The sequence below is a fragment of the Akebia trifoliata genome, chromosome 2 (genome assembly GCF_017979445.1).
Source record: "Akebia trifoliata isolate Shusen 1 chromosome 2, ASM1797944v1, whole genome shotgun sequence".
In the NCBI taxonomy this organism is placed as follows: Eukaryota; Viridiplantae; Streptophyta; class Magnoliopsida; order Ranunculales; family Lardizabalaceae; genus Akebia; species Akebia trifoliata.
Window position 1 is genome coordinate 3162575 of NC_141376.1, and position 19856 is coordinate 3182430.

At 34.4% G+C, this 19856-nt stretch overlaps 2 protein-coding genes across 4 annotated transcripts; one reads left to right on the forward strand and one right to left on the reverse strand.

Annotated features, from left to right (window-relative positions):
• Positions 1 to 428: 428 nt before the first annotated feature.
• On the reverse strand, positions 429 to 6032 carry LOC147408814 (DNA-directed RNA polymerase). 2 transcript variants are annotated; one of them, XR_015171694.1, is made up of 8 exons: positions 5875 to 6032; positions 5568 to 5683; positions 5261 to 5412; positions 3031 to 3140; positions 2793 to 2878; positions 1272 to 1376; positions 883 to 1050; positions 429 to 685 (listed from the first exon to the last, which is right to left on the reverse strand). XR_015171694.1 is itself a non-coding variant. In XM_086422096.1 (7 exons), the coding sequence occupies exons 2-7, from the start codon at positions 5675 to 5677 to the stop codon at positions 933 to 935; spliced, it is 681 nt and encodes a 226-aa protein (XP_086278222.1). In that variant the 5' UTR covers positions 5678 to 5683; positions 5875 to 6032; the 3' UTR covers positions 791 to 932. The 2 variants fall into 2 exon arrangements, 1 of the variants encoding a protein (XP_086278222.1); XM_086422096.1 differs by lacking the exon at positions 429 to 685 and having other exon boundaries at positions 791 to 1050.
• A 2239-nt stretch (positions 6033 to 8271) lies between these two features.
• On the forward strand, positions 8272 to 14026 carry LOC147408815 (ribosome-binding factor A family protein). Of its 2 annotated transcripts, none has more exons than XM_086422107.1 (4): positions 8272 to 8805; positions 10916 to 11104; positions 12701 to 12916; positions 13777 to 14026. In XM_086422107.1, exons 1-3 carry the CDS (start codon positions 8455 to 8457, stop codon positions 12845 to 12847), a joined length of 687 nt encoding a protein of 228 aa, XP_086278233.1. In that variant the 5' UTR covers positions 8272 to 8454; the 3' UTR covers positions 12848 to 12916; positions 13777 to 14026. The 2 variants fall into 2 exon arrangements, with proteins under 2 accessions (XP_086278233.1, XP_086278242.1); XM_086422116.1 differs by having other exon boundaries at positions 8276 to 8805; positions 10931 to 11104.
• Positions 14027 to 19856: the final 5830 nt, after the last annotated feature.

Below are 19856 nucleotides of genomic sequence, written 5' to 3' on the forward strand. Positions count from 1 at the left end.
TATATATATATATATCTGAATTTTTGAAAGTTTTAAAAATTATTGAATTCGAATCATTCTTGAACTATTTTCGTATCGTATTTTTACTATCCTATGTTTTTTTGTCAAATTTTTTAGTGAATCGATGCATAACTATTCCGAATGATACCCAATTTATTTTCGTACAATTTTTTCCCCATTCACCAAATTACTAACCATGCACTAGAGTGCAACTGTGATACACCAAAACCCTTTTTCTAAAAAGGTAAAACCACATAACCGGACACTAGATTTGTCGAACCATTCAATCACCCTATGGTTCCAGGTTAACCCACCCAGGGCAGGCCTGCTGCTAAATTTTGTAGGCCTGGAACCACGTACGGCCCATCACAATTAAACTCAAATTCAGGGCCAAAATATCTCTCGGCTTGTTTGAGATTCACCCTCCATGAAAAGTTGGCAACTCATTTATTTGAGCACCATAAAATTTGTTACCTCACTACGATCCTATTGTTCATGGGTTTTCCTACCGAACTACATTAATATGATAAATTCATCCCTGACATCAAAAGTTCACCACTAGGTCGACCCAGCGGTGCAATGGACAGTCTTTTTATTGGAACAAGCCATCTTTCTTGCTTGACAAACATTCCAGGTTTAAAATCATCATCGCCGTCCATGCAGTCTTTCCTCAAAACATTTTGGCCTGCATGATGGGGGAACATGATTTGTTCAGCCAACTCCAAACTTTTAGGATAGAGTTTTGATGATGATAGGAGCGGGGAAATAATGTTTAGGTATTTTATATGAGTTCAGCCAACACCAGTGATCAATTTATATAAACCAATAATTATATGAATTCTACAGTATTTTACAATGGTGAACCAACAACGAAAAAGTTACCTGGTTCAAGATAGTCCAATGACAGCTTCAGAACTCTTCGGTAGCTCTCTTCAAGAGTCTTCACCTGTTCTCCGCTTCTTTGACTTCTTGTAAAGATGGGCTTTGCTTGAAATTTCTCCATCATCAAACAGTCCATGATCAATATCCCTTTCTCTCCTCTTGATACTCCTGCAGATATTTCAGTTAAAATTAATGGTGAAATCCATTTGAACTCTAGCATAGGGATCTTAATGTCTTGCCACTTTAAGGATTCTTCTTCTAAGGCCTAAAGATTCCAAAGCTCTTTAAGATTGAGGAATAAACATAGAAATCCTAACATCTCAAGGATATTAAAAATAAATAAAAATAGTATAATGGAACAGTATAGCAACAGGGTCAGTGTTCCAAACCTCTCCAACTGTGGACCTTCTTCCACATGTTTATCCAACCATTCAATGCTTCCGGTATTGGATGGAAGCAAGGACCCCGAAACGTGTAGTATTTCCTCATCCAAGCTATACAAGGAAAGATTCATATAAAATCACCTCTGAAAGAATCAAAGTAATCCCTATAACTACAAGAATTAATCAATCTGAAGAATATAACAGAAAAGTAAAAAAGAAGAAAAAAAAATCTGGGATGAAAACAAGGTTGGGATCAGAAAAATTATTTATTTTCTAATCGTTAGACAAGACAAACTATCAATCTCTGTATGTCTAAAAATGAAACTCTTAACATCAAACACTCGAATATTACCATAGAAGAATAAGTTACTTAACCCCGGTCCCTACGCTATGGTTGCACTTTGGAGCAACTTTGATGGCATTAAGCTTTATACAAACACCTCAATGAACAGAACATACTATAGCTATGCCTCCATCATCCAAAGGCGTATCAATATTCATTACAGCATTGATGCAATTGCAAGCAATGAATGCCTTTACCCGATCATTGAAGAAGTCAATGCGGTGACAAAATTAGCCAATACATTAGGATATTGTTCCTTCAACAGAATACTTCTTTTATACGCCATGCGCACATGCCTTTTCAAGATGATCAAATTAAAAAAAAAAAAAAAATTGAATATATTATCGGGAACTTTGTGAACATATAACAATCAAAGCGTTGGTGAGATAACCAAGACCACACCTCAGGAAGTGGAGGTCTTGAGTTTGAATCCCTCCTCACCCTCAGGGATTTATCCCAGAAATTACCTGGTGAGTGTGGGGAGAGGGGACTGCACATTTCCCGAGGATTAGTCAGGTGCTCTAAGAGGCCCGGATACCTCGGTTCCCAAAAAAAAAAACTTTGGAACAAATAAGAATGTCCTAGCTTGATTTCATAATGCTCAGTAGCATCAATCAGGATAATTTTTTAGCAAAACAAGTTCTGTATTGTCCAAGAGGGAGAAAGATCAAGTACAGTTTTTAGTGGCTATAAGCCTCTAAAAAATAATTAAAAAATACGGTTCCCTTAATTATATGTAAGATTCACCACCTTAAAGCACAAAATATTGCTCATCTACAATGAATAATCACCACTCATTGAAAATTGTCCAAGATGTGGTTCTAATTTTTTATAGGAGATGTGGTTCTAAAATTTGTGATAACCATTACGATTTATCCACCTATTTAAGTTCAATTTTGAGATCCTGATTAGGTTAGCAAGAATTTAACAGAACATATGGCTCTGGACAGAATTAAATGGAGAAAAAAGATTTGTTTAGCCAACTATAAATCTTTGGGACAAGGCTTTGATGACATGATGAGACACTGATCAGAAAAACCTTCTACACAACCTAACTTGAATTCCACTAAAGAGAAATAATAAAGAAAATCTTCTATAAGTCAAAGGGGGACAAAGATAAAGATGGCCATATTGAGCATATTTTAATTACTATAAATGCTTGAAGGACATAAGAGCAATATCACCTTTTAACCATGAAGCGTATCATGCTTCCAACCTTGATCACATGTCGCTTGTGAGATGTACTAGCAAATACTTCCTCGCCACGTTTCTCAAACAAAATAAATATGCAAAAAAGCAAAATCACCAATCAATATGGTCGCTCACATAATAAAATTGGAAAAAAAAAAAAAAAAAAGACAATATATATATATATTCTTGGAAAATTAAATCCAAAATTTTTGGGGTAAAGAAAGTTCTTACAACTTTATATCTGAATTCTTCACGAATATCTTCTTCTGTAATGGAAGCAGCAGAAAAACCAAGGACAATAACATGTATGGATTCTTGTCCAAGCTTCACCACCTTCCCTTCTGGTGTAATACAATAAAAGGATATAATCAGTTGGGTAAAGAGAAACTATAAAGCCCAATCTTATAAGTACTCATCAAAATTATAAATTAAAAAAAAAAAAAAAAATCTTATTAGTAATATACATAACTTTAACCCGAAAATGACAGCATAAAACCTTCATGATCATCCTTTATACCACTATTCAAATATTAAGGAAGGCAACATAAATCCTACATTACCATTGAACTCTATCAAGAGCTATATCTTCTATCGAAATATGTGTTGTCATATCAATTTTTTTTTACTAACTTAATCCACTTCAATTTAAGCTTTCCTCCTGCATTTTCAGAACTTCCAACAAGTACTACTCACAGGCTTCCTCATTGGCCTTTGTTCTACATGCCCAAACCATCTCAATCAACTTTCTTTTATTTTATCTTTTCTTGTGACTATTCCTAAATTTCCTTGAATGTAGTATTTTAATTTTGTATATCATAGTCTTTGCACTCATTCATCACAACATCCTTATCTCTGCTACACTCATTCTGTCAACATGTTGTTTATTGATTGCCTAACATTTGGCTCCCTGAAGCATTGCTGGTCTTATTATTGTCTTTTAAATCTTTCCCTTTAACTTTAAAAAAAAAAAAAAATTTTAAAAATATTCAATTTGATCAGTAAATGTATCCTATTATACTACACTCATTCTATGAACATGTTTAGTTGACTGTCCAACATTTGGCTCCCTAAAGAATGGTTGGTCTTATTATTATCTTTTAAAACTTTTCCTTTAACTTCCCATAAATATTTTTTTTTTTTATTTAATAAGTACAACTTAGTCGCATACTTTAGTAGACATTTCCAAATCACAGAAACCATGATAAAAAGCCCAATTTTAAATACGAGTTGATTCTCCCATTTATTTTCTCAGTAAAAATAATTGCTATTTTGGGAGCAACATAAAATTACATTAATTCTTGACAAATAGGTCAATCCTTCGAGTACAAAAGGAAGTGTAAAAGGTTGACTCGGTAACATAAATTGAGGTACTTGAAGTTCCTAATAAGTTTCCTTCCAGGCCCCTCCACATCTCATGACCTTAATCTTCATCCTAACACAGAGGCCAGTCATCTTTGAGGCCAACACCAACCCACACACGCCTTGAACCATCATGATTATTCCGACAAATAGCAACTAGTATGCCCTAAGTAGGAATTAGAGGAATACCCAACCACAGTTTACCAAAATGGCATCATTCACAGGCTGCTCAAGCAACCTTTATCTCTAATTTTTCAGAAACATGTGGAAACAGATATTGACAACAAAGCACCACAAGGCATAATAGCTCTCCAAAATCCCAATTTAAAAGGGATTGTGATTAAAAGTAAAACAAACTTCTAATAATGTGATAAGGACAAAGATGACAAGTACCTTGAAGCATGGGGAGTAGAATATATAAAAAGGGGTCAGGCAAAGGTGTGCAATTCTAAATCCATCTTACTGTGACTCTGCTAAAATTGTGTTTAACTTGATCATTGGAGAGTTTTCAGGTCTCCCACCTCCAACAGGCGGTAGAAGAAGCAAAGGATAAGTACCCTCAAAAAAAGGGAAAATCAGAGAGAGATTCGAAAAGGCTGAAAGACCAAATTTTTATCCCCCACAATTATTATCCATAATTACTAGTTAGGCAATATACACACTCAACCATCAACTTGAAACTCTCAATAGAAAAGAATATAGATATGACTTGGGATGGTATATTGCGGCCAAAATTTAGTTTCTATGTTCCAACAAAATAAGTTAAAGCAGTAAAAAAATTTCTTATTGATATTGAAAACAATGGAAGAATGTCATTGACTTCATACACAATCAAATCTACTAGTAAATAAAAGTCAAAGTTAGATCACATTGCTTCCAATTCCAAATAGTGTCTTATAAATTTACAAATTGATTTTCAAACTTATAAATTGATTCGCCAAATAATATCCAAGATAAACTCAAAAGTAAAGTAGAATTGTTGACTAGACGACAGCTCTCGAATCTGCAATGATGCGGCCATTGTTGCAGCAATTATATAAACAAATAGAGGGGCTTTCAAATTGGGAGAAAAAAAGATTGTAAAGGGTTAGAATAACTCTACCTAAAAGCATGTTGGGTTTTGGAGAAAAAAGTAACAACTTTGCTTTCAGTCTCACACCAAAATATGGATGAATTCCAGGAAGAATAAGTGCATTTTTACTTCGGACAGCCACATCATAAGCCAAAACCACACCATCAAATACTTCATTGAATCTGTAGAAGAGAAACACTATTATATCAAGTTAGTGATTCTACCTATAAAGTTTTCCTTTTATCAGAGATTCTAATCCTGAGAAACAAAATCAGAAAATGTAAAATTGCCTATAAATAGAGAGAATGAAAGACTGCGAGTGAGAGGGAGAACCTACTTGAAGAGCAATGAACTCAGCTCACGAAGAATCGCTTGAGAAACCCTATTTGCTTTCGATGGGTGTACATATACAACCAAATTCGCATCCGAAACCTTCAATCCCTCCATTGAAAACTGCAAATAAAATCAAGATTTTGAGTAATAATTAGGGTTTCTCATCAATGAAAGACCCTTTGCAGAGTCTCCTTTCACTTCATGCATGAGACCCCCCCCCCCCCCCCCTCCAAAAAAAAAAAAGCTTGAAATCGAAAGAAAAAAAAAAAAAAAAAAAGCGATCTTTAAAGAGAATTCAAATGAGCACTCACCAAATTGGGGTTTTGTGGGTTAGGGTTTTGTCAGGAGAGAAAGGAAGAGAGGATGTGGATTAGGGTTTTCTACAGGAGCAGTAGTCTTCGAATGGGAGAGATGGAGGGAGTGGTAGTTCGTAATTGTTTTAGTTGGGGGAGGGGGAGTTTGTAATTAAACGAAACTTTAAAATGTCAGATGCTTTAAACGATACCTACACCGTTAGACCTATGAAAATCTAACGGTTGAAATTTATTGTCTGCGATGTTGGCTAGGCTATATGTTCCCGCGTTCACTAGGGTTTTTGATGATTTAAAGAGTGGGCGCTTAACAAGCATTCTATTCCAGTTCTCTTACAATTACGATCATTTAGGAATATTTTATGGGCCAGCAATAGAATGGGTGGGTTCGGGTTGGGCTTCTTTAGATTTAACTGGCCCTAAAGAGGTGGGTTATACTTAGAAATCCTAATCCTATACTCGTATTGGCCCTAATTTAGTTATGCCCAACACGGCTCTCACAGATCTGGGTAAGGTCCAAATTGATTTTTAAATTCTATTACATAAATCATGCATTTAAAAAAAATGCACTTTTAAATCTTCTTGACATTGTTTTTCTTAATCAAAATATGGTCTGGTTTTCATTCTAATTGAAAATTTATTAGAGAAAATACAATTTATTTATTTATCATATGCTTTAGTTATCTTTTGATAGAAAATCATACATCTATCCATGAATAATAAAGGATTGGGTTCTAGTGATTCATGAAGAATGACTCCTGAGAGAACAAATGATCCTGGTCGCTAAAAAAATGAAATCCAATTGTTGGGATTTATAGGTATCCCAATAACACACATCTCAAAGATACTTATCTTGAGAATAAATCTCAACCTTTGGATTTTGTTACTTAAACAATTAGAATCATGTGTTTTTTCCACAAATCATTTGTTTTTTTTTAAGATTAAAAGGGGTTAGGCAAACCCCCAACAAAAAAGAAACAATTACATCCTTACATACATACGCTCATTGGCATCGTTACATAAAAATTCTTTAAGCTCCCTAAGAAGGTCCAATGAGTCCAACATTAAGTTGTCATGAGAGGTTAGTTGCTTTCCCTGTAGCAAAAGGAGTAGTCAATGTTGTCGAAGTGTAGCATTGTTGTCTTAATAGTCTTGAGGATTCTTTTTTTAGTTCACGACACTCTGGTCTCTCCCATTGATGTTGTCTATTGCCACTTTCAAGTTTGCTCTAATCGTAATGTGTCTTATGTTAAGGCTCACTATCATATTCAGGCCTTTTAAAATAACTCGTAACTCATGGTTAAGGACCAATTTTTCTCTAATATTAACAACGAATAGCTCCCATCAATTTCCACAAATCATTTTTCATGAGTCACTGGATCATAATAAATACATATAAAATTTACTAATGGGTCGGGCCAGGACAAGATTAAGGTCTTAACCCTTCTTTTTGGGACAAGTTGATGACCAACGAGCACAATAAATCTAATTATTATACTTCTCATTCTCAATTAAGAGATAAATGGGCGACGTAAGACTCTAGAGATTGTGCCATTGATGTGTATCTTATTGATGATCTCAATCTAATGCAACCAATGAATTCCGAATCAACCAACTAAGTAAATGATTGGAAAAAAAACCTAATTATAATCTTTATCACCACACTTTCCATTTTATTAATGATTGTGATATGTATAGAGAGTGAGACCTGTTATTGGCACCCCCAATTTCATTTATTATCTACCATATCTCAATTAAAAAAATAAAATGTATCATTTAAATATTAGAAATGTTTGGCTCAAATTGTTATCTCAACATTACAACACTCGTTCAAACAATTTCAATAGTTCTTTAAGATTATGATTACGCTCATATAACCTTAAACATAAAAACAAAAGATCTAGAAAGAAAACAAATGAGAGAGAACTTTTATTAGCGCCCCATCTTTTACTCATTCTCAAACATTTATTCTTCATGGGTAAATCTTCATTTCGTGTGCTGAATATGACGAATTCTGATTTTGGTACATTATTCATTTTAATTCTCAAAACATGTTTTTTACAGTGAATTCGTCACTTTTATAATCTACATATTCATGAATTCATTACATTTATAATTTACGAATTTATTGATAAAATATTAACGATTTTCCCTTATGAGCGATCTCACTGATAATTTATCAACAAATTCGTTGATTATGAAAAATGACGAATTCACTCGAAAAATATGTTTCGAGACTTAAAATAAACAGTGTATCGAAACTGAAATTTAAACATTTGTTTTGGGAAAAAAGTCAATGGTAGTAGAAGCCACGAGATAACATATACACGCAGCTCGTGGGGCCTTGGATATTTCCCAACCAGTCGATTTTTATCTCAAAATTACCAAAATACCCAAAAATGTCTGCTAGCTTCTGCACCAGTCCATGTTTCTCCTTCCCAAATCCCAAATCCCAATTCCCAATTCCCATCCATAGTTCGAACATTTTTGTTGGTTCCCTGAAGCCTAATCCCTAAACCAAGAACTACAGAGACAATTCGAACCCCAACTAACAGAAAGATTTGTGTTGTTTGATCTAAAATGTCTCAACTTCTCCATTATCAGCTACATCCACACCTCCCTCGCACAAGTATCATCGTCAACAATCCCTGCAATTCATGTTCAATCACCCAAAGAAGACCAATAGCCATGAAAACCCTAGAAAAGTCTGTTAATTTCCATGCCCACCAACTGAATTTCACTATAAAGTGCATGGCAAACCCTCGAAGAGTGAAAATGGTGGCGAAACAAATACAGAGAGAGCTCTCGGACATGCTTCTCACTGATAAGGTCCTCCAGTACGCCATTCTTCCCGAAGCCTCACTCGGTGCGGACCGATACTTGTCGTCCCTCACCACCATTTCTGATGTTGAAGTCTCTGCCGATTTGCAGGTAATTCTGTCATGTTAATGGTTGCTAAATCAAATGCTGTATTTATGGTTGAGAAATGTTAGTCTTGTGCCCTAGAAAACATTTCAAGCTCTCTATATTCTTTGAATTTAGACAAAAGGAAGAATCTTTATGAAAGGACTAAATTAAATTGAAATCCCTGAATGAAAAATATTTGAATAAATGAGATTGATTCAGACATCAGATGTGTTATAATTTTATGCTTGGTAGATTTAGTTTTGTATGAGAAGACCTCTATTTTTCGAATGCGGGCAAACCTGTTTTGGGAATAATTGCATTTGCTTGGCACGAAGCAATTCATAATGCTTGCTAAAAGGCCCCAAAAAATCTCGTTTTCCTGACCTTTTTCACTTTCAAGTTTCAATCTTGCACCCCTCTAACATACCTGTTGAAGGTGCAGAAAAGGTTGAACTAAGTTCTGTTATAGATGTCGATATTTGTCCGTGCACTGCATGATATATAAATTGCAAGATTTTTTTTATTTTTTCTGCTTCCCCCACCCCACCACCCACCCACCCACCCACCCACTCATTAATTTGAACTTATTATTAAATTTTTTGAATTTTACAATCATATGTTTTAAATCCTAACTACCTGAAATTTTAACAACATTGATTGGGGTAAGTTATTGAGTGTAGACGATGATGATTTCACATGGCCTCATGAAGATAATAACCAAAGGGTAAATAAAAATTTCTTATGTTTTACCAAGTGGTATGCATGTCAGGAAGGACACTAGAAATCCATCACCACTGCCTCATCGGTATATGTGGAACATACAGGGGTTTGGGACATAGTATTCTATAGATCCCACCAAGGATATCCCGCAGTTGAAATTGATGTGACGGGAGGATCATAACCACTTAATCTACTTTCGTGGCATTGTTCCTGATACATTTTGGTGCAAGACGGCGAGGGGAGATAAGAAAATGGAATTTGATTTAAGTAAAATAGGGGATTTAGGGAAATTTTGTCGGGGATTGAGTTAAGGATTTGGGAGACAATAGGAGAGATAAGAAAATGGAATTTGATTTCGAAAAAATAAGGGATTTAGGGTATTTGGGTATATGTTAGATTTGATTTAGGAGATTAATGAAATAAAGGTTAAAGAAAGTGTGGAAGGATTAAAGGATAAAACAAAATAGGATTTGTGGGGTAAGGAAGGATTGAAGTTAAGGTTCATAGGTTTCAAGAATCAAGAATGAAGAAAGGGGTTTCAAGAATCAAGAATTTAAGAAAATCAAGAAAAATAAAAGAATAAAAAATAAAATAAAATAAAGATTAGAAGAAGAAAGAGATATTTGACTCACTCTAAAATGGTCTCACACCACACCAGTAATGGGAATATCAAAACTTCAATCTCAATTTTATTCATCATTCAAGAAAAGTACACTAAGAAGCAAGTATTTATAATGTTCTCTAAACCCTAAATCAAATTGCAACCATCCAACTAAAATAAGGAGATCCAATGGTTGTAAATAAACTTAAAACAACTTAAATAAAATAAATGCAGAAATATCATTTATGTCCTAATCCCGTAACTTTATTTTCCTTGGATTTTCAGCCTATGAAAAACTCATTAAAAAATCAATATAACGTTACCAAATTGCCCCCTAACATCTATTCTAACATCATAGGCTAATAAAACATCAAAATAAGCTTAAAAAACATAAAATTAAAGTCCTAAAATAGAAAACTAAATAAAAATTAAAATCTGCTCTTCAATATTTGATGTCCCCATCAATTCTCCTCGACTGGGAAAATTTCTCCATTGACGAAATAAAAATGTAGTAATTCTCATCATCAGTTGCGTTCCGCATTACATTTTCCTTGAACTATCTATCTGAAGGAATGTGAGATGAAATGGTTATAATCATTGATTTAGGTTATCTTTTTGGCCGACGTCACTTAGGTGTGTCTATTTCAGAGATAGTGAATGTGACTGCTGCACACAATCCATGGGTACAACATACACATGAAAGATCATTTGTTCATGTCCTGACCTAAGTGCTCTACTTTTTTTCCATTTATGGTAGGAATTACCATCCCTGTTAAGACAAGTTACAATATTCATGTTGCTGAAGCCACACAGTTCCTTTGTTCTCAGGTGGTTAAAGTATATGTATCTGTCTTTGGGGACGAAAGAGGTAAGGAGGTTGCTATCGCTGGGTTGAAATCAAAGGCTAAGTATGTCCGTGGTATGTTGGGGAGGCGTATGAAGTTGCGACTGACTCCTGAGATACGTTTTTTTGAGGATGAATCTCTAGAGCGAGGAAGCAGGGTAAACTTTCCATCTGTTTTCTTTTATATGTTTACATATTTTATGCTTCAAAAGCACAAAGTACACCCTCAGTTCACTTTCTGCGAAAAAGGACTATGGCCTCATTAACCAATTTCTAGTGATTTGCTTGGTGTTCCTGGTCGTAGCCTGAAAGTTTGCTGCTCTCTGATTTTAGTAGTGTGACAAAATTTTGGGATTCCAAATCATTTTGGGGGTGCTTAAAACTGAAACAGTCCCAAAGTTTCAGGAATTTCATTGAAATCCAAATCTATGTTCCCACTTCCCTGCATGTAAATCATTTGCAATTTATGCCCATTCGCACAACCAATATCATCTGAACATATACCAGTATCCAAATTGGGGATTTGATTTTGCCATATATTAGGGGGATGCGGAAAGAAAGAGACTCAATTTCTATTGTCCTTTTAAATATGTTCTAGATAATCATTGCTTTGAGTCTATAAAATCTCAGGTGGAATGCTGTTTGGTTGGCTATTGGGGCCTGAAGCATGCCGACAATGAAGGGTGTCTACCTGTATTATTTGAGAGAACTATCTGTTTTAGCCTTAAACTGGACAGTCATCTGGTTTCAGCAACAGTTTTGCAGTTCCCCATTTTTTTTCGATAGGTGAAATTTTATTAGATAAAAAGGAAAAGGAGGCTAAGAAGACCTGACTACAACAAGACTCACTCCCTTGCTTTACAAATCGAATCCTACCTAAACAAGAAATCCTCAGAAAAGGTCCCTTTAATGTCTTTGAAAAGCATACACACACACACACATACACAAAAAGAATAAAAAATAAAAACTCACACATGCACAAGCACAAACATACAAAAAGAAAGAGAAAAAGAAAAAGAAAAAAAGAAAATAAAGAAAGACTTATTAAAAAGAAGAAGAAAGAAAATAAAGAAAAGAAACGAAGTGCTAATAATCACTTCTAGGAGCAGATGGATTTTTCCTTGAAAGATTCTGCTAATCCTTTCCTTCTAGATGACCCAACACATGGCAAAATGAGTTGATTACTACACAAGCCTTTCTCTATGCGAAAATGTCTTAATCTGCCAATCTGGATCAAATCTAAGACTGAATTAGTAAAGTGCTACGAAGTATGGAACGAAGAAAGAAATGTGCCCAAACCTCCCTAACACACGAACAATGGGTAAGATAACGATTAACAGATTAGTAAGGTTACCTTGGACGAACTCTGAGACCCCAAATTGCAACAATCGGATAGGAAGAGAGAGGAAAGCTAAACTTGAACCCAATGTAACAGGTAGGCCTGGTCCAGTTCACTACACATCAACCCATGGATTCAATCTATTGAATGATGGTCATGGTAGAGAAACCATGCATGAAACATCTACCCCTTTCACTTTTATTTTTGGATGATTAACGAGAGAGTATACTGGTAAACAACAATGACAAAGCTAAATGTAACTTCCAATGTACAGGATTGGAATCACAGCTGGACAAATGATTTCTCATGATCTATGTTCTATTATTGTCGATAAAAATTGGTTTTGCTTAAATTCTACCGAGTCTTATTGTATAGCATGGTTGTAAATCCGTCATGGACCACTTCTATTTTGCAGGTCATTTCAATATTGGATAGGTTAAAGAATGAGAAAAAAGATGCAGAAGGTCTAGGTGAAGGACAGTCCGAAGCATCTGATCTTCCTCAAGATGACGGAGATTGGGATGTTGACGATCCTGACGAAGACATTATTTATGTAAAGTAGCATCTCCTTTGGTTGCTTGCCTGTGTTTTTGCTCACTTGGGTGGACTCTACCGCATCACAGAATCATTGGTTAGTCATATCTTAACCCATCACAAATTTCAATCTTGAGTGGTTACAACCATTGATACATAGATCCGATCACTCTTTATGACCTTTGGAAAAGATAAAAGGAGGCCAAGATATCTGCATACTAATTGTCACCTTGGTCTTCCAGTAATGTTCATTCGATCTCACTGGCGAACTATACTTATCACCTAAAACCCAATTTCAGATACCTAACATTTAGCTTACCACATTTATAGGAACTTTGGGGCTTAACTTAGATTTTGATCCCACTTAAGCAGCCAATGAAGTGAAGTTGAGTGGAGAGAGCTAGAAAATGAGAGAATCTTAGATGATCGTGGGTGGTTTAAGGGTCTTTCCACTAGCAGATTTCTTCCTTGCTTAGCTTTGTTGACAGATTGAAATTATGCATGTGTTTGGGTGGTCCCTCTTTGGAGATTCCCTTGGTCAAAAGTCTTAACTGTAAGATTGGATTTTATGGCTGTAAAATGGTCCAAGAAGGTCTGTCAATTAGATGATTTTGACAATTTGACCAGGTTTATTTGCAGTTCTTTTAGGTGTAATCCATCCTGTCGTCGGATCTTAATCTCCTCTGCTTCTGCACCCATGTTCTCAAATGATGGCTTCAATCTCCCACAATCCTTTGAAACATTTGGTCGTTTTATTATTTGAACAGTTCGTCAATATTTTCATTAACTCTCTTATCTGCTTTGATCACCTTCACTGACTCTAGATCTCAGAAATATGACTTTTTTAAGTTAGTGGTTGTATCATGTTTCTTATTCTACTGATATATGCATCCATAAAGCTTTTGGTTTATCACGAATTCGAATTATTTTAAATGTGATTTGTTCTATTTATTCAAGGTACCGAGTTGTGGAATACTGACATGCAGTGAAGACTTCCAACTATGACACCTTTTGAAGTACAAAGACCAACCTTGATCTTATATCTAAATTACCTTGCCTTTGGTCCATCAATCTTCATCTTGGTCCAGTTCTATGATTGTCATTATCATTATTATTGTTATTTTTTTCCTGTTATATCAACGAACATAGCTTACACCTTACAATCTCTCAGGTTTTCTTTATGAAAAATCTCTCTCTCTCTCTCTCTCTCTCTCTCTACATAAGGGCTTCACCATTGCTTTGTAATGTTTCAGAGTTGGGGAAATTCACATGCTCAGCTTGGTGGTACTTGTTAGTGGAACCCAATTATCTTACTTTCATATGGTTTAATCGTCTGTCATGCAGATCCCATGGTTGGTGATTCTTCTCAGGGTTCTATTGAACTTGATAAAGAATTGACTTGCAATGGTGTCAATAGCCAGCAAAGCCAAAGGGCTTGTCTGGTCCATAGTTAGCAATTCGGTGTACACCAAAAAAATATATACGGCATTAATTTGAGGACGATTCAGTATTTACACTTAGTAGTTCATTTAAAAATTTGGTCAAAAGTTGGAGAACAACAAAAATGCGATACAAGAATTGGTTGGGTATAATTTGAGTTCAACACTCTAAAAATTTTAAAAAATTCATGTGTATACATACTGATTTTTTCACGGTATTCATATCCACATATTTAAAAAAAACACCCCAATCTTTCTTAGATTTATTATTTTTATATTTATTCACTACCATTAGCTTTCATCTTTGAATTCATGTTTATCAGACATTTAAGCCTTAATACATATCAAGAACCATTGAATACTTCCACACATATTTGTTAGACATTCCATTTTTTATTCTAAAATAGCGTAGAACGAAGTTAATACTAAGAACATAAATTTTTTTATATGAGTAATCATATTTTTAACACAAATCATAATGCAAATTACATATCCTTTGACTTAATTGAGTTACCAAGACTCCTGTTTGAAAAACATACGGAGATGAGAGAGTGAAAAGGTATAAAAGGAGTGAGACAAAAAATCAACTTGTTGGTTGATAATCTTGAGATTCGATGATAAACCATGGTTAATTATTGAATAATGGTAAAACTTGTAAGTGAAAAAAGATAATAATGAAAATATTATAATATGATATTGAGATACATATTTTTTTTATAAATTAAAATTTAAGTTATGTTTTTAACCCTCTTTGCAGAAAGTATTTTTGATTTATTTAATTTAGGAAAAGAATAAATTGTAAATCATTTGAAAAAGGCTAAAAAGTCACGAATTTTTGCAAGGAGTTGAATTGAACGGAAGTTTTACTCATTTGTTGTATCATTTGGAAACTTGGGATATAATTTGTGAATTATTCCAAGAATTACTAATTATGATCTGGACTCAAGAATGTCATATGCTCGTCTCACTTTGTAAACCTGTGTATGGTTCAATACCAATTCCAACGTAATCATCATCCACTATTTGCATCAATTACACAGATTGGCCAAATTATTTTGTTTAGCCATTTAACTCTATGCAGAGCTATAACAAGTAGGAAAGAGGTGGTGAAAGTTGGGAAAGAGAGTAATAACTCCTAATGGGAAAATGGTGGTTTTGTGCCGTTAGAGAGATTTCTTCTCACTTATTCTGATCCGTTTAACAGTTAGAGGGTTTCGTGATGCTTTTGCTCAAATCAACTAGTGATCTAAACCTACTCTTATTAGTTAAAGTGTTTCCTAAAGGTTTTGCTCCATTTATGTGATGGAGATGGTGATGTGAAGTCCACTTCGTTTGATGCGAGATAACTTTTGAAAAAAAAGAAAAAAAAAAAAGGTTTGCAAGTAGAAAGCGGATCCTCTGTACCACTCTTTCCACTGATGAGAGGGAGAGCCATGGTATAAAAAACTAACATCACAGTCAATTTGTGATCATGTTTTAGACCGAATTTATAAATTAAAAAAACTAAAAATAAAAAGTTTTTTTTTTATATAAGATCCATGTCTTTACAAATGAACGGCCATTTGAACTCTCAATTTTTTAAGGGTGGGATTTTATCGTCTCGCTGATGTGGCACTCTTTCAACCGTCCAAACATTGCTACAAGGTGATACAGGATAGTTGTGCTATAGAGGATCCACTTCCTTGCATCTAATGGTCTAGTCAAAGGTTTCTGAAATTTGGAATGACCATTTTTAATGTGTTTAATTAATCAAATAAGAATGAATTTTTACCCCTAACCCATAGCAAGGACGACTTTGAAGTGGGCAGCGCGCTTCAAAATTTGAAGGAATTCTCTTCGTCACTAGACATGTGGCATTTTGAATTTATTTCACATTCCATCAAATTTTAAAATATCTTTTTGAAAATGCTACATGTAATCTAATGGGGAGAGTTCTTCAAGATTTTGAAGCAGTATGCTTGCTTCAAATATATATATTTTTTTTAAATCCGTAGCCCTTAGGCACTTCTCATTCTCAATTTTCCTTTTTGCAGCCCGTAATTCTCCCAGGTAATTTTTTAATAGCTTGGGACCTAAGTTTTAGGATTGGCAATGATATGAAATGTCAGGTACACAAATTAATGGAGCATGCTATTTGCACCCACCCAATTGTTTGTATCACCTACCTTTGCCTCAGGAATTTGATTCAGACTCCTCATCTTTCTTCTTTTTCTCTCTCCTCTTTCTCGTTCTTATGCTTCTTTTTTTTAATCTACGTAAATTTCAAGTAAGGTTTCATGGTATAAGAAAACAATACCCTCAAAACTTGTAAAATAGGTTAGTAATAATGATTGTGAGAACTTCAATTCCAAATCTAGTAATTATTAAAAAATTTCAATAATAAAAAAAAATCCAAATGAAACTTCATTCGATAAGTTAGTATCGAATTCATCAACATAGATTCGATAAGTTGATGTAGGGGCAGAGCAAGGATTTTGCTCATGTGAGCGCAATCAAAAGTAGAAAAAAAATTGTGGGGGCAATTAAAATTGAAAAAAATAGTTGTAGGGACAACTAAGAGTGGAAATTTTTTTTTGTGAAGATAATAGTGGTAAATTTTTTTATTCGTCACTAAAATCTGTCGTAATAACACATTAATTCATAGAATTTGAAAACTCTTGTGAGGGTAAGTGCCCCCACTCTAAATCCGCCCCTGACTTGATGAATTCGGTAGAAATTTACTGAATCTATCTAAAGAGGTTTAGGGTATGTGTTGATTGAATGGAAAGTGACTTTCCATGGAATTTGAAATCCATAGAAAAATAGTAGTGCAAAATAGGTAGGGTTGGAAAATCAAATTCCATTCTTTGATAAAATCATCAAAAAAAAAAAAAAAAGAGAAGAGGAGAAATAGGAAGAGGATGAGAGGAGGGGGAGATAAAGAAGAAGATGAAGAGGAAGAGGGAGGGGAAAGGATGTGGCGACGGCAGCGACAATAGCAACGGCGACAGCGGCGGCTGCGGCGACGGAGACAGTGGAGATGACGGTGGTGGTGGAGGCGAGTAAGGAAGAAGAAAGGAGAACATGATGGCAATGGTGGCGACGACAAAGGTAAGTGAGGAAGATGGGGGGGAGAACTTGGAGGTGGTGGTGGCGGAGGAGGTGAGGGATGGAGAAGAAGAAGAAGAGAGAGAGAGAGAGAGAAATAAGGTGATCAGAGACTGTGATGACGGAGACGACAATGACGACGGTGACAACGATGGTGACGACGACGACGAGAAGATTAGTGTAATGGTGGTAGTGATAGGAAAGAAAAAGATATGAATAGAGAAGAATTTGGATGAGAAAATATGGGTGAATTTCACTTTCCCACCCGTATGAATGAAAAAGTGAAATCCATGTTTTGGTGGACTTTTTAATTAAAGTGAAAATTAAAATTTTATTTTCATGTACAATTAAATACTTGAAATATCATTTTTCATGAAAATTGATTTTCCACCTTATTTTTCATGTGCAATCAAATATAAAATTAATTGATTCCTACAGTATTTCAATCGATAAATTTTTATCAAATCTTTTCAAGTGAATTCAATAAAATCCTATTAAGTATTTTTAGCCAGAATTGACAAGATTATACCGAGTTACAATATAAATTTTCAATAACTTCTTGATTAAAAAAAAAAATATAGTTTTTTTTAAATAGATGTGACAGAATAATTTCGTTATTTATTAAAAGAAAACTTTTGAATGGATGAGGCAAGAAAAAAAGTGGGTGCAACATGCGAAAGATCTAAATCTCTCGTGGAATGTGCCGAATTTAAGTCCTTAACATGTAACAGTTGATATTCTTCTACACATGAAATTGAAGTTGCAAATGGCGAGCTTTCTATGTTTGTTGTCTAAAGTCCAGTCATAGGTGGAGTGGACCAATAATTCGAGGGTTCAAAAAACATGCCACGTGGCATTTCAGGTTTTCAAATCTGTAGTTTACTCAATGTCGTCCCCACTAAAGGTGCCAATAGGACAAACGGAAAGGAATTATTGAAGAGAGAGAGAGAGAGAGAGAGAGAGAGAGAGGGAGTGGGACCCAATAATCTGGAATATAAAGTGAGGATGATGATGATGACGAAGAGAAGTGGGGACAAAATGGTGATCCCTCCCCTATGAGAAGCTTATGTTCCCCTAAACCCCAACCACATTGTACCTCTCGACTCATAATAATGTCAGAGGTAATCAGAATGGGACCATCATCATCATCGTCACCAACACTTCTCTAAACTCAACATATTGCCTTGAGTTCTAATTATGTTGAGGGGGAGTGTTTGATCCCTCACAATTCAATTTAATGAGTTAGTTATGAATATGTGATCAAGTTTTCTTATTGAGATTGATGATAGAGTAATAGACAAGGATATAATTAAAATTTAAAAGTGAACGTTTTCAAAAAAAAAAAAAAAAAAAATGTAAGAATAATCTCAATAATAATAAAATAAGAAAATATCAAATGAGATTTAGATATGTTTTAAGAAGTTTAATTACAATTTTACGAAGAATAGTGCTCCAAGCTGAAAATTTTAAAAGGATGAAGAAAAATTTATAGAAATAGTAAAACAATTAACTCGCTTAACATTCAGATTTTAGTAATTTAAAATGAAAAAAATAATATTTGCATAAACAATATTAAATCATCAAGAAAACTCAATTCTAGATTGAGAAGGTGGCATGTGTAGATGCACATGTATCTGAAGGGTTTACTTGTAGTTTAAAATATTAATTAAAGGTGGTTTGAAGATTACATAGTAAAAATGATATTTTTGTAAATTTGAAAATTTAAAATAATTGTGATTTTCTAACACATCTAACATACACCCCCCTTACATGGCATGGGTTAGAATCATAGATTTTTTTCCCTCGAATACACAACTGTATATCTCCCATAAATATGTGTAAATGTGTATTTGAAGGAAAAGAATCTATGGTTCTAGCACATGCCATGCCAAGGGGCGTGTATCAGAATATCATTATTCAACTAAAAAAATATGATTTTAGGGGTGTGGGATTGCAATTTTCTTGGTCGTTGACCAAAATGACCATAATTATAGTAAGTTCAAATGTTTAAGTGGAGACATTTTTTGTTCAAGCCATTTATAATAGTAAAGAGAAGGCTTATCTTTGTCATTATTGTTGTTTTAAATCATATTAATTCTTACCATTGTATTTAGGACAAACAATGGATTGGATTGGTTAATCCAATATTTATCTGCTTTTTCATGGTATTATCCATATTCATTTCGATCCGAACGGATCACAAGTTGCTGAACCAAATCCAATCTGATTGTATGCTTATTCAATCCAAAATTGTTTCAATCTGAACCAGATCAAATCAAGATAAATAATTTTATAATCAACTCTCTTGTTAGGATTTCATGATTTATGAATGTAAAGGAAGATGCAAGTACAAGAGAAAGCATTACAACTCTCATGATTATGATTTCAATTTTCATGTATGTGAAGGAAGAGGCATGTATGGGGGAGAAGAACAACATTAATGGTCATAAAAAACACAAACACACACACATACATAGAGAAAGAGAGACCTAATCACATGTACTTCGTTGA